This window comes from Euleptes europaea, chromosome 1, assembly GCF_029931775.1.
Source record: "Euleptes europaea isolate rEulEur1 chromosome 1, rEulEur1.hap1, whole genome shotgun sequence".
In the NCBI taxonomy this organism is placed as follows: domain Eukaryota; kingdom Metazoa; phylum Chordata; class Lepidosauria; order Squamata; family Sphaerodactylidae; genus Euleptes; species Euleptes europaea.
The window spans coordinates 52167377-52181306 of record NC_079312.1 but is presented as its reverse complement, the minus strand read 5'-3'; the positions used below and the strand labels follow the sequence as shown (position 1 = coordinate 52181306).

The 13930-nt window shown below is 46.0% G+C and overlaps 1 protein-coding gene across 1 annotated transcript in view; it reads right to left on the bottom strand.

Moving 5' to 3' along the window:
- Positions 1-11257, bottom strand: part of LOC130480211 (cullin-associated NEDD8-dissociated protein 1-like) — a 39864-nt gene extending 28607 nt beyond the window's left edge. Inside the window, exons 1-3 of the mRNA XM_056852663.1 lie at positions 10993-11257; positions 4739-4882; positions 3850-4004 (exon numbers count right to left, since the gene is read on the bottom strand). Coding sequence (XP_056708641.1) covers positions 3850-4004; positions 4739-4882; positions 10993-11060 — 367 coding nt within the window. The 5' untranslated portion in view covers positions 11061-11257. The remainder of the gene's footprint in view (positions 1-3849; positions 4005-4738; positions 4883-10992) is intronic.
- Positions 11258-13930: the final 2673 nt, after the last annotated feature.

Below are 13930 nucleotides of genomic sequence, written 5' to 3'. Positions count from 1 at the left end.
TACTTTTCTGCGTGCACATGCCTGCAGTTCACATGCTGCAGCTGTGGAAGTATCAATTATTTGGGAAGTGACACCTTGTGCATAGCTGACGCTGCTGCAGTTGTACCACAGGTCTTTTCAGCTCACATTACTCTCATGAGCTAATCGCCTACTTAGGGAAAAAGAATCTGCAACAAAAAGACTCACTCCCCATCCCCATCCCATCGCACCAGCCAGTGTGGCAGAGGGTCCATCTGAGAGAAGACTATGGTCCTGGCCTGGAGGAATGCTATGCCCAGTGAGGTTCGGGCCCTGCTGGAGCAGAAACAATTAGGCAGGGCCTGTAAAACTGAGCTGTTCCACCAGGCATGTGGCTGAGGGCAGCAACGGTTTTCCATCTGGCTGGTCCCCCTCCTTCCCTTCTTTTCCTTCCTTCTCTGTCTCTGCTATCCCCCCACATATAGAATAAATTGTTATTGCTGTTTGGGTTACGCTATTATGATTGATGGATCTGCTGCTGTGACAGCTAGGGCACCAGATTTTTACAGTTGTATTTAAAGTAAGTATTTACTGACTTTCCATTGTTTTAAAAGGTTGTGAGCCACTCTGAGCCTGGCTTGGCCAGGAAAGGGTGGCCTAAAAATCAAATAAATTAAATCAAACCACACACACACAAAAGACTAAAAGAAATTGCACCTCGGAAACGATTTGCTGTTTTGCTGCTTGGAGATGGGGGATGAGAGAAGGCTCCCCTACCACAGCAGGGTCACCAGGCAGAGTGGGAACCGGAGGGAACAGCAGTGCCATTCCTTGGACACTCGTCACCGTTGTTGCCACTACCATCCCCTTCCCTTTCCCCCACTGCTCTTCCACATTGCATGGTAGTGAACGCACAAGCCCGCCCCCCTGTAGCCTGGAAAGCTCCCCTCACTTTGCCTTTTCCAGCCAAGCTGTGACTTACTGCTACCCCCATGCAACTTTGAGAGTGGACACACCCTGTGATGGTGACGGAGAAGGCGCATCCAGAGGGATGGTCCCCTGCTGCCATTGTGGCAAATCCCCTCTGAACCAGATGAAAGTAGGTTTTGTTGTTTTCCAGTTTAAAGAGGAAAGTCCCAGGAGCACCAGAAGGTGTGCGGACGTGACCCTTACACATGGAAGCTTCCCAATTTCCACGTGATGAAAAAATCCCTGTGTGGCTTTGCTGAGTAAACGTCTGCAGGAAAAAAGCCATATGGTGCTTCCCTGGCAACTCACCAAATCAACTTTCTGTCTACCCATCTAGTCTGTTCCTCCATGGAGCTCAGGGCAGCGTACATGGTTCTCTTTTCCTCATTTTATCATCACAACAATCCTGTTAAATAAGAACATTAAAAAAAGCCATGCTGGGCCAGACCAAGGTCCATCAAGTCCAGCAATCTGTTCACACAGTGGCCAACCAGGTGCCTCTGGGAAGCCCACAAACAAGACGACTGCAGCAGCATTATCCTGCCTGTATTCCAAAGCACCTAATATAATAGGCATGCTCCTCTGGTCTTGGAGAGAATATGTATGCATCATGACGAGTAGCCATTTTTACTAGTAGCCATGGATAGCCCTTTCCGCCATGAACATGTTCGCCTCCCTCTTAAAGTTTTCCAAGTTGGCAGCCATCACCACATCCTGGGGCAGGGAGATCCACAATACAGATTAAGCTGAGAGACTGTACCTGGACCAAGGTTACCAGTTCATGGCAGAAAAAGGGACTTGAGCACTGACTTTCCAAGTCTCACTCTACTGTTTTTCTACAGCATGCTTGCTCATTGAATCAACTTTCGATTCCCATCTCTGTAAAAGCTGGATAAATACAAGCACACCTGGCAGAGATAACTGCCCTGTGCCAGAGGCAGGGAATATTCTAACTGTGAAACGTGAAGTGCATAATTTGTAAAGCAATTCATCACAATTGGAGCAAAACCAACGTTTATTTGCAAGATTCTGATTTCATTTAAAAAATTTCTATTTAGTACAGGTGAGAGTGAGGAAATTTGTATCAAGTCCAAGGATAAATGATTCTCTCTCCCATAATACTAGAACGCGAGGTCATCTGTTGAAGCTGGAGGGTGACAGATTCAAAACAGATAAAGGAAGTGTTTTTTTCACACAACGCATAGTTAAATTGTGGAACTCCCTGCCCCAGGATGTGGTGATGGCTGCCAACCTGGGGGGTTACCGCATTATGTATTCCCAGCGATGTATTAAGAGTTTGAAAATGTTATTCAAAACATCGCTTTAAAAGGGTTTTTGGATACCACAGCTAAAAAATGGTTGGAAGATGTCTTCACAGCTAAAGGGGCCAAACAAAGTGCGAACAGTATTTTTTATAACATTTTCAAACTCTTAATACATCCCTGGGAATACATAATGCGGTAACCCCCCTGGAAGGCTTTAAGAGGGAAGTGGACATATTCATGGAGGACAGGGGTATTCATGGCTATTAGTTAGAATGGATACTAGTCATGCTGCATACCTATTCTCTCTAGTATCAGAGGAGCATGCCTATTATATTAGGTGCTCTGGAACACAGGCAGGATGGTGCTGCTGCAGTCGTCTTGTTAGTGGCTTCCTAGAGGTACCTGGCTGGCCACTGTGTGAACAGACTGCTGGACTTGATGGGCCTTGGTCTGATCCGGCAGGGCCTTTTTTATGTTCTTATGTTCTTATGACTTCATCTAGAGGTTGTTAACTCAGGACATGGTTTTTAAAAATATATTTCTGACAACTGATCCCATTTGGAAAAGGACTTCCATGATACCAAAGGCTCTATATGTCACCTTGTGTTTTGTAAAAGTGAGCAAAAGGAGCATAATCTTCTTTTTTAAGTCAATGGCACAGATCCTATTCTGCAGAAGCTGAGCGGACTCAAGGAAATGAAATGTTACAGCCTGCTGTGCTTCCTGAAACTGTGCCCCAATGAGGTCGGTGAACCCCACAGAACAGATTGTGGGGGCAAAATTAGGTTACTCGAGGAGGGGGCTGTAAAAAACCATTCCCATCTTTTCTGCTGGTGGTAATGCCTTTTCCCAGCAGAAAATGTAAGTAGGATTCAGGCCAGGCATGGCAGGTAATCCAGGCCTTTTGTTAGGACCAACCAAAATATCACAACGTTAAATGTGCTTGCTTTCTGGTTCTACAGAACACTTCATCGGGTTGCATATTCCATAAAAAGTAGGGGGATGAAAAGAAAAAGATTTTGCAGGGGCCCCCCCCCCAAATCCAGCCAGATAAAAAGTTCTAGAGAACATGAAAGCTTTCACAGTGTTTTGGGATATTTTGACTAGTCCTCATAAAAGGTATTGTTTATTTACTTCATTTATACCTGTCTTTCTCCCCAATGGGGACCCAAAGCAGCTTACATCCTCTCCTCCATTTATCCTCACAGCAACCCTGAGAGGTAGATTAGGCTGAGAGAGTGTGACTGGCCCAAGGTCACCCAGTAAACTTCCATGGCATAAGTGAGGATTTGAACCCAGGTCTGCTAGATCCTCGTCTGACACTATAAGCCACTAAGCCACACTGGCTTTGACAGCCAGCGTGGTGTATAGTGATTAAGAGCAGATGACTATCTGGAGAACCGGGTTTGATTCCCCACTCCTCCACACAAAGCCTTGGGCTAGTCACAGTTCTCTCAGAACTCTCTCAGCCCCACCTACCTCACAATTTGTCTGTTGTGGTGAAGGGAGGGGAAGATGACTGTAAGCCGCTTTGAGACTCCTTAAAGGTAGAGAAAAGTGGGGTATAAAAACCAACTCTTCTTCTTTTTGGTTTCCTCTTTATTATTGGTCTTCAGATTTCTCTTCGCGATGCAAACAAAGAGGGTTACTTTCTTACCAGTGGATGGAGGAGGCAGCTCTGAAATTACTGTCTTCAGTCCAATACTGGAGATGTCCCGGAGCTGTTCCTTATCGGATAGCATGTTTGTACATAGTGTATCCACAATTGTTTCCACCTGATATTCTTTCACTTTGCTCACCAAAGGGCCCAAACTGCAAGTAGCAAAAAGAAAAACTATGCAAGTAGCATAAAGGAGAAACTATTCCATAGCAACCTTCTTCAGAGCTTGGTAGATAATAATCATGAATGACATTTGCAGAAAACCCTTTTCCTTCCAGTTACTCTTCCACATTCTGACTTGTACCAGGTATCTCATGGGAGTTCTCGTCCCCAAAAAGTCATAATACATCAGAGTTTTAAGGTATCACTAGACCCTTAGTTGTCTCAGCCAAGAGGAAGCATTGAGAATTAACAAAAGCAGATAAAGGGAGTGTGTATACACACTCACTTCCCACTGTCTGCTTTCGAATGGCACCTCAGCCGATAGGCAAATGTCATGAAGGGGCATCTTTAGACAGCCTCCAATACTATCTCCAGAGTCATGTATTTCTCTTCCTTGATTTACCATGTGGCTACTTCCTGGCTGTATGTGACAAACACAAGGGTCCTACTGCACCTGAAGAGTACATAAATGCACATGTGAACACGCATGCACAAACTTACATGGTTTGCAATCATCCTCCACTCCCCACCCCCACCAAAGAATTCCGGCTGTCAATTAAGCCAGGAGACACAGTCATAATCTACACATTGACTTTGTAGTGTGTGGAACAGAAGATGCTCACGAGAAAGAAAACAGTCAGCCTCCAGCATAGGCAACACCACTATTGGATATTTTACTTGTCTCCATTCTTAAGCATTATGGTAGATGCAGAGGGGGCCTTACCACTTGACAGCCAGGTTTTGTACCTCCCCGTTTTTGTCCTCCAACAATTTCAGCAGCATTTTCACAACTTTTTTCTCACTGTCTTCATCTAACTTTATGGAATCCTTTTGCAGTTCCATCATTAGGTCGTTGGTAGCCATAAACCTGAAAGAAGGAATGCCAACAACAGACTGGGCTCAGAGATTCAAATTACAGCCACTGGCAGCCATACAGAAGAAGAAAATTCATAGCTCCAGAATGTAAAGAGGACCAAATCTTTACTAACACCAACCAACTAATTCATAAATTGTCCAGCAGTTAAATGACTAAACAGTAACTCCTTAATATAGAGATTAAATACAGGCAAGGGTGTTTGGGGGATGGAAGGCAGCATGGTATAGCCCAGTCTTGTCAGATTTCGGAAGCTAAGCAGGGTCAGTACTTGGAGGAGGAAGGAGGAAGAGGAAGAAAAGGAGGAAGAAGAAGAGGAGGAGGAGGAAAAAGGAAGAAGGAGGAGGAGGAGGAAAAAGGAAGAAGGAGGAGGAAGAAGGAAGAGGAAGAAGATGAGGAGGGACAAGAAGAAGAGGAGGAGAGGAGTTGGTTTTTATATGCCAACTTTCTCTACCTTTTAAGAAGAATCAAACCGGCTTACAGTCACCTTCCACCCCCCACAACAGACACCTTGTGAGGTAGGAGGGGCTGAAAGAGTTCAGAGAGAACTGTGACTGGCCCAAGGTCACCCAGCAGACTTCATGTGAAGGTGTGGGGAATCATCAAACCCAGTTCTCCAGATTAGAGTCCATCTCTCTTAACCACTACACCACCAAGTAAGGTTCTGCAGAGGAAGGCAATGGCAAACCACTTCTTCTCCTCATTTGTCTTGAAAGCCCTTTGCTAGGGTTGCCATAAGTCGGCTATGACTTGACAGCACTTTACACACACACACACACACACACTCACGTCTGGAAATGAAGGGGGAACAAATCACCCAGTCTTTATGTTGTAGATCCTGCAAACTTATGTTTTTGCGGGTTACTGCATAACTCTGCTTGCAACTATGCTAAAGTACCAGCTGGTGGCCAGTGATGTGGACACAAGTGACCTTCATATTCACAACTAGCAGCACTGAGGATGCAATCCCACACTGCATGAGCAAAGCACCACTTCCACGTGGTCGGCCCCACCTACACCGTGGTATTATTCATTTGCATATCCAAGCTGACCAGGATTGCACCTCACTGAAGCAGCTTCCACACAGCTGAGGCTGTGTGTGAAGGTACCTTATTATCACTGAGACACATGGGTGCTGAAGGGAAGACACAGATTCGCTACACACGTGCTATAAAAACCTCTCGTCACTCTGTCTCCAAGTCTCCACTGCCACTCTGGAAGACCCAGAACAGGACCTCTGAACCCCCACCCCCCATTCAAGCAATGCATAAGCAGGAACACCAAGAAGCCAGTTTACTGTTATCTAGAGTACATCTTGATACTTACAGAGGAATACAGACACACCAGTGTACATCTCTGTAGAAACAAACTGCAAAACTGAGAGATATAACTACAGGTATAAAGATTGGGTGCCGCCAGAGGCATAACCCAAAGAGCTCATATGGATACAAGCCACAAGACTCATATCCCAAGTCACAGTTGGTTATTCTGGTTGGCTGTTATATCTACAATTCACTTGTGTTTTTTTGCTATATTTTGTTATATTTTTAAGGTTGCCAGCTCTCTCTTCGCCACCAGTGGGAGGTTTTTGGGGCGGAGCCTAAGGAGGGCAGGGTTTGGGAAGGGGAGGGACTTCAATGTCATGGAGTCCAATTGCCATTTTCTCCAGGTGAACTGATCTCTATTGGCTGGAGATCAGTTGTAATAGCAGATCTCCAGCTAGTACCTGGAGGTTGCCAACCCTATGTATTTATTGTTGTAAGCTACGTTTAGTCCCTTTCAGGAAAAAAAGCAGCCAATTATTCTAATAGTTTTGCTAGGGTTGCCAGTCTGATCTCCAGTCGATAGAGATCAGTTCACCTGGAGAAAATGGCTGTTTTGGCAATTGGATTCTATGGTATTTAAGTCCCTCCCCTCCCAAACTCCGCCTTCCTCAGGCTCTGCCCCAAAAATCTCCCGCCGATAGCGAAGAGGGACCTGACAACCCTAAGTTTTGCCCACCGAACAGGGTGTAGTTACGGTTGCTATCTGAATATATCAGTATCTTCCCCAAAAGGTCGTTTTCCCAAGAAGGCATTCTACAGTTCACTAATGTATCGAGCACAGCAACTCCCAAGCTGCGTGGTTTTTCTAACCCCACTAGGGATTTTATGTTTCCCAAGACCAGCTTTTAATACACTGTTTATCTTTGTTTAGTATGACTAGCATATGATTCAGACTGGTGAGGGGGAGGGGAGCTGCTCATAGATGGCTAATTCAGATGCTAAGGATTTCAGAGCTTCCAGCTAAGGATTAATGTTAGCCTGGAGGATTGGGACAGCATTTCCTACTTGATCGGGAAAAGATGGTTCATAGTACGGCACCTAGATGATGAACTGTGTAAAGTAAAATAGGAAACAGGACCAAGTTCACCAAAATTAAAAATCTGCATAATTTCAACTTTATTATACTAAAGCGCCCTGACCTGTATGGCCCAGGCTAGCCCCATCTCATCAGATCTCGGAAGCTAAGCAGGGTTGGCCCTAGTTAAGGTTGCCAGGTCACTCTTCACTACTGGCAGGATGTTTTGGGGGCGGAGCCTGAGGAGGGCGGGGTTTGGGATGGGGAGGGACTTCAGTGCCATAGAGTCCAATTGCCAAAGCAGCCATTTTCTCCAAGGGAACTGATCTCTATCAGCTGGAGATCAGTTGTAATAGTAGAAGATCTCCAACTAGTACCTGGAGGTTGGCAAGGATTTGGAAGGGAGACCACCAAGGAATTCTAGGGTCGCTATGCAGAGGCAGGCAATGGCAAACCAAATAACAAAATTGCAACAGGCAATGGGAATACAACAACACCCCAAAAAAACCATAGCCAATAACATATCCTGGATGGAGCAGAATTGGCTTTTTTTTGAGCAGGTTAAGAGCCTGGAGGTGTTCATGTTCCTACCAGCAGCCCTCGTAGCTTGCCGCCACTCCAAGCAGTAGTCATGGAAGAATTTTTTAAAAATACGTTAACTTTGTATGCGCTGTGACATCACTTCCGGGTTTACATCAGGCAACTGCATCGATCACTGGCACATCCTAGAGCTACAGGTTTTCCCCAGAAGTGAAGATGAGGCACACATGGTGCTGTGTCCCCCCCATTTCCCCACCCCCAAATCTCCCACTGATTTCTAGGCATGACCTCACAACCATTTAATGAACCCAGCCTTGCCGTTTGAAAAGCACTATGGGCACAGTGGTCAAGAGCGTCTTCTGGTTCACCATCTCTGCTTTCTTAGACTGAGCTGATCTGGCCATGCCAATCCATGCTTTTGTAATCTCACGGCTGGATTCCTGTTATACGCTCTTGCCATGCTGAGCTGCCCTCAAAACCAACCCAGAAACTGTAGCTGGTCCAGAATGCAGCAGTCTGATTACTGTCAGGCCCTAAAGGTAAAGGTCGTCCCCTGTGCAAGCATTACTGAATCAGGAGGTGACATCACATCCCGACATTTACTAGGCAGCCTATGTTTACGGGTGGTTTGCCATTGCCTTCCCCAGTCGTCTACACTTTACCCCCAGCAAGCTGGGTACTCATTTTACTGGCCAATGGGAACATAACTTGCCCATGACGAAGCATTTACATTGCTGCCACTTTATTTCCAACTTCAAGGTGCTGGCTATGACCTTTAAAGCCCTTCCTAGCCTGGGACCCTCATATCTGAAGGACCATCTCCTCCCATCGGTTCCAAGGGGCCAGTTTAGGGTTGCCAACTGCCAGGTAGCAGCAGGAGATCTCCTGCTAATTCAATTGATCTCCAGCCAATAGAGATCAGATCACCTGGAGAAAAATGGCCGCTTTGGCAATTGAACTCTATGGGATTGAAGTCCTTCCCCTCCCCAAGCCCCGCCCTCTTCAGGCTCCGCCCCCAAAATCTCCCATTGGTTGCGAAGAGGGACCTGGTAACCCTAGGCCAGTCTTCAGGCTGCCACCTACTGGCTGTTCCCCCCCTTAGGGTGGCCAGCCTGGCATGAACCAGAGCCCAGGAAGGGTTGCCAGGGCCCTCTTTGCCACCGGCGGGAGGTTTTTTGGGCGGAGCCTGAGGAGGGCGGGGCTTGGGGAAGGGCGGGACTTCAATGCCATAGAGTCCAATTGCCTAAGCGACCATTTTCTCCAGCTGAACTGATCTCTATCGGTTGGAGGTCAGTTGTATAAGCAGGAGATCTCCTGCCACCACCTAGAGGTTGGCAACCCTAAGCCCAGGCCTTTTGCATCATGCCCCCCGCCATGGAACGGTTCCCTGAAAAGATGAGGGGGACACACACCCCCATTTGAGATGTTCAGGAAGCACTGAAAGGCTTGTTCGTTTGCCAGAGCTTTGGATGGGGGTATGAACAAGCAGGCATCTTGCAGAGGTGGTATTTGGGGTTTATATTTTATTTGGTTTCTATCATTATCTGTAAGCTGCCTTGACCAAGAGGAAAGGTGGGGTCTAGATATTTTAATAAACACATAATAAACAAATATCCCCAAGTACACAGGCCAATTTTTTTTTAAAAAACAACCCACCTCTCTGACAGCCCTACTAATATGCTCAGCATAACTAACTCCCAGATGCGTAACCATATTTAGGGCCTTCTGTACAGTTTAGGGCCTTCTGCCAATCTCCAGGTGGGGCCTGGAGTTCTTCCAGAATTATGAGTTACTTTCATTATTATTACAGTCAAAGACCAGCATACATACAAATTACAGTCAGTAATTATGACTGATCTCCAGACCACAGAGCTCAGTTCCCCTGGAGAAAATGGCAGCTTGGGAGGTTGGGACTCTATGGCCTCACATCAGAGCCGCTCTCTCTCCCATCCCCAAATTCTGCCCTCCGGCTCTACCCCCAAATCTCCAGGAATTTTCCTACCCGGATTTGACAACCCTATCCTCCCAGGTGTCTGCTAAGTGATCTGGTGACAGTCCATTCCAGAAATTTAAATAAGCTGAAGTCCCAGTTGCCTGGGCTGAAGCCAATTTAGGCCTCATGTTTCACCAAAATTAACCTGATTTCCTTCCCACTGACATGCTGGGATACCAACTCCATTAGCTCCAGTAAGACTATGTGTGTGTGTGTGTAAAGTGCCGTCAAGTCGCAGCCGACTTATGGCGACCCCTTTTGGGGTTTTCATGGCAAGAGACTAAGAGAGGTGGTTTGCCAGTGCCTTCCTCTGCACAGCAACCCTGGTATTCATTGATGGTCTCCCATCCAAATACTAACCAGGGCTGACCCTGCTTAGCTTCTGAGATCTGACGAGATCAGGCTAGCCTGGGCCATCTGGTTTAATTGTTCTGTTAACTGACCTACAAATCCACTGTAGCTTATTTGGTGGCTGAATTTTACCTCTTTCATTTGGTCACCCCATTAATTTTTTTTTTAAAAAACCCATATGTAATACACGGCTCGTTTTTGCTTGTCGCTTTAGAGAATCACGTAAAATGCATCGTCGTTCAGCAAATGTTTAAATTCCGATTTGGTTCACTGGATGGCACAAACACTCCAGTGGGCTAGCGACCATTGACTTCCGAGCTGGGTGCTACTCTGCGAAGACTCGAGATCACATTTGTTTTTCTTCAGACAAGACAGACAGTGAAGGCAGCCAATCATCTCCCCAGACTCCTAGCCAGTAACAGCTGATTAGGAAGATTCTTCTCCCCCCACCCCCATATGCAGCTGTCCAGCAGTGCATCTCTATCTTAGTGTTGGAGGAGGGACATAAAAGGATATCAGAATGTTTGCTATGGAGGGGCCGCAAGAGCAATTGTAGGATGTAGTATTCTCCTTCCCGCCCCGGAAGCTTGCAGTACATTACACATCTGTCTTATTGGCTCTGCATAACATCTCCTGCAGCAGGAGGTGAGATTTTGCATTGATTATAGCTGGTGATCCTCCTCAGTTCCTTTTCTTCGTTACGAGGTTTTCTTTTTTTGCTGCAGTTATTAAGAAACCCTCCCCCCACTCCATAAATCTCCCACCATTGGACTCATACACGTGTGCAATTCACTGGTGTGGGGAAGGGGGACGCTAAATCGCAAAACCCAGCCCTGCGACTCACCCCACATCCCCAGCCCTAGGGAAGCCCAGATCCTACCTAAAATCTTTGTCGGTGGATGTCATCTTCTCCAGGAGGTTGGAAATGTGATAGGATATGTTCGTCATCTTGGACAGCTGGCTCTGGAAGGTGATCTCTCCTCCGGCTGCCTTGCTTGCTTAAAAAAATAACAAAGGAACAGCTGAAGTTCCTCGCTGCCCTAAGCAGGGGTTCTGTCTGCTGGGGATCTGCATGGAGAATATGGCGACAGGAGGGACACAGTGAGACAGGGGTAGTGTTTTTCCCCCACCCCCTCCCCGTTAGAAGTCGCTGGAAAAAGCTGAGCCCCTGTACTGTTATCATAGGATATATTTAGCCTACAGTCGGAGCTAGAGGCGAGCTAAGGGCGCCACCTACCGACAGACATCTGCAGCCTCTCAAATTACAGGCGAGGGAAAAGAAGGGAGCCCGGGTGTTCTTCTAACTCCATCCCAGAGCCTTGCCTTGCTATTGCTGCAGTACAACTGCAGGTGTTGGAAACACACACTGCAAGCAAGGAAATATCCTCTGAAAAACAAAGAGGCACCAGCATAAAAACACTACTAGTGTTGAGGTCGGTTGGAATGAAAACTAGGTGTCAAAACTCATTTCTTACGAAGGCTGGCTATAACATAAATGTGACTCTGTCAGGCCGGGCCATGTGTGCCATAAAATTTAATGCCAGGTACCGGAGATATAAACTTTATAGAGGAAACAGGCAAAGCCAACTAATTATATTGATTTTTAACTTTATTTTTAAACCATGCTTAACACAATCACACTTTTACAATATTTTCTTTTATTGAATGGTCTTTGATCACTGACACCTTGGGACTGGGGGGTGGGTGGCTGCCTTGGCTGGCTCGCAGGCTGGATAAGAGCTCTCAAGGGGCCGGATCTGGCCCCTGGGCCTTATGTTTGACACCCCTGGTTTAGAGGTTTGTTGGTAGGGTTGCCAACCTCCAGGTACTAGCTGGAGATCTCCTGCTATTACAACTGATCTCCAGCTGATAGAGATCAGTTCACCTGGAGAAATTGGCCGCTTTGACCATTGGACTCTATGGCATGGAAGTCCCTCCCCTCCTCAAACCCCGCCTTCTTCAGGCTCCGCCCCAAAAACCTCCCACCAGTGGCAAAGAGGGACCTGGCAACCCTACAAAGCAGGTAGACTTGGAAATAAGTCCCAATTTAGTCAACGAGGCTTACTCCCAGAAAGGTGTTCTTAGGATTGCAGGCTTATAGATCTGACCAATTATTTCTCCACCCATAGTATAAAACTATTGTCAAAGCCCCTAAAGCAATAATCATTTTAGAGAAAATGATTATTTAGAATTAAAGCCTGTCTGTAGATATGATTAAAAAAATAGCATGCCCATGATAGCATGCCCATACTTCAGCTATCTGTTATTTCTTTTTCTTTTTTTTAAGTTAGGAAGGGAGGTAAGGCTGAGAAATAATTATGTTCATATGATCACCTGATAAGTGCTGGCTGGGGTGAGACTTTACTGTAGCTTTCTGAAATCCAAATTTCATATTTTAACCACTGGATAAACTTCCTGCAATTTTTATTGCTTTGTATATTTTTTCCAGTATGGAATTTTGATTCATGGATAATATCTTTCACAAAACACTGTTCCTGATTCATTTTAAAGAGCAGCCCATAATAGCTAATACTAAAAGATGCATGAATGCTATTACCTGGAGGTTGGCAACCCTACTGCTTAGGCTTACTCCAAATATGCCCCATAAACCAATACAGTGGTAAAGGCTGCAGCCACTGATTTTTATTAAGACCAACTTGGCTTTCAGCAACCCACTATTTCAACCTAACCTATTTCACAGGGAGGGATGTCGTAGGGCAGCAAATCCATGAGCATCACTGTGAGTTCCTTGGAGGAAGACTGAGATAGAAATGTGACATACACACATTTTAATTTTACAAAATAAGAAGTGAGTCTCTATAGAACCAGAGACTGAGACAGAAGAGCTCAAAGTTTTGAGTGAAATGCAACTAGGACGCCAAGCTTCCAGGACACCCCCCCGGCCCTATTATTCACGGGAGCTGGTCTGAATACCGAATCAACCCAGTATAGGGTTGCCACGTCCCTCTTTGCCACTGGAGGGAGGTTTTGGTTGTGGAGCCTAAGGAGGGCAGGGTTTGGGGAGGGACTTCAATGCCATTGGGTCCAATGGCCAAAGTGGCCATTTTCTCCAGGTGAACTGATCTCTATTGGCTGGAGATCAGTTGTAATAGAAGGCGATCTCCTGGCTACACTTTTGAATCTTACCCCTCATGGGAAGCAACCAGCACTTTGAAATATTGTTAAGATGTGCAACATAAGAGGAACCTTATTGAAGGACTGACGAAGAATTTATATTCAAAGAATTTGAAACGGCCGTATCCTCTATGATTTTTTTCCTTATTGACTATTGATATTCTCCAACTCACCTGTATTGAGAAAAGAGCAGAAGAATGATGCTTGTACTCTTTGAGACACGTCATACATGAACTGTTCTCTTTCTTCTTTCACCTTTGAGTGCTTTGTTGTACATTGCATGTCTTTTTTACTGTTGTATTTATGTGTTGTATATACCTTATAGTCGACTTAGAAATTTGATGTATAAGGTTAGACATAAAAGGTAAAGGTCCCCTGTGCAAGCACCGGGTCATTCCTGACCCATGGGGTGACGTCACATCCCGACGTTTTCTAGGCAGACTTTGTTTATGGGGTGGTTTGCCAGTGCCTTCCCCAGTCATCTTCCCTTTACCCCCAGCAAGCTGGGTACTCATTTGACCCACCTCGGAAGGATGGAAGGCTGAGTCAACCTTCAGCCGACTACCTGAAACTGACTTCCATCGGGATCGAACTCAGGTCGTGAGCAGTTTGGACTGCAGTACTGCAGCTTTACCACTCTGCGCCACGGGGCTCTTAAGGTTAGACATAGCAGCATATAAAAT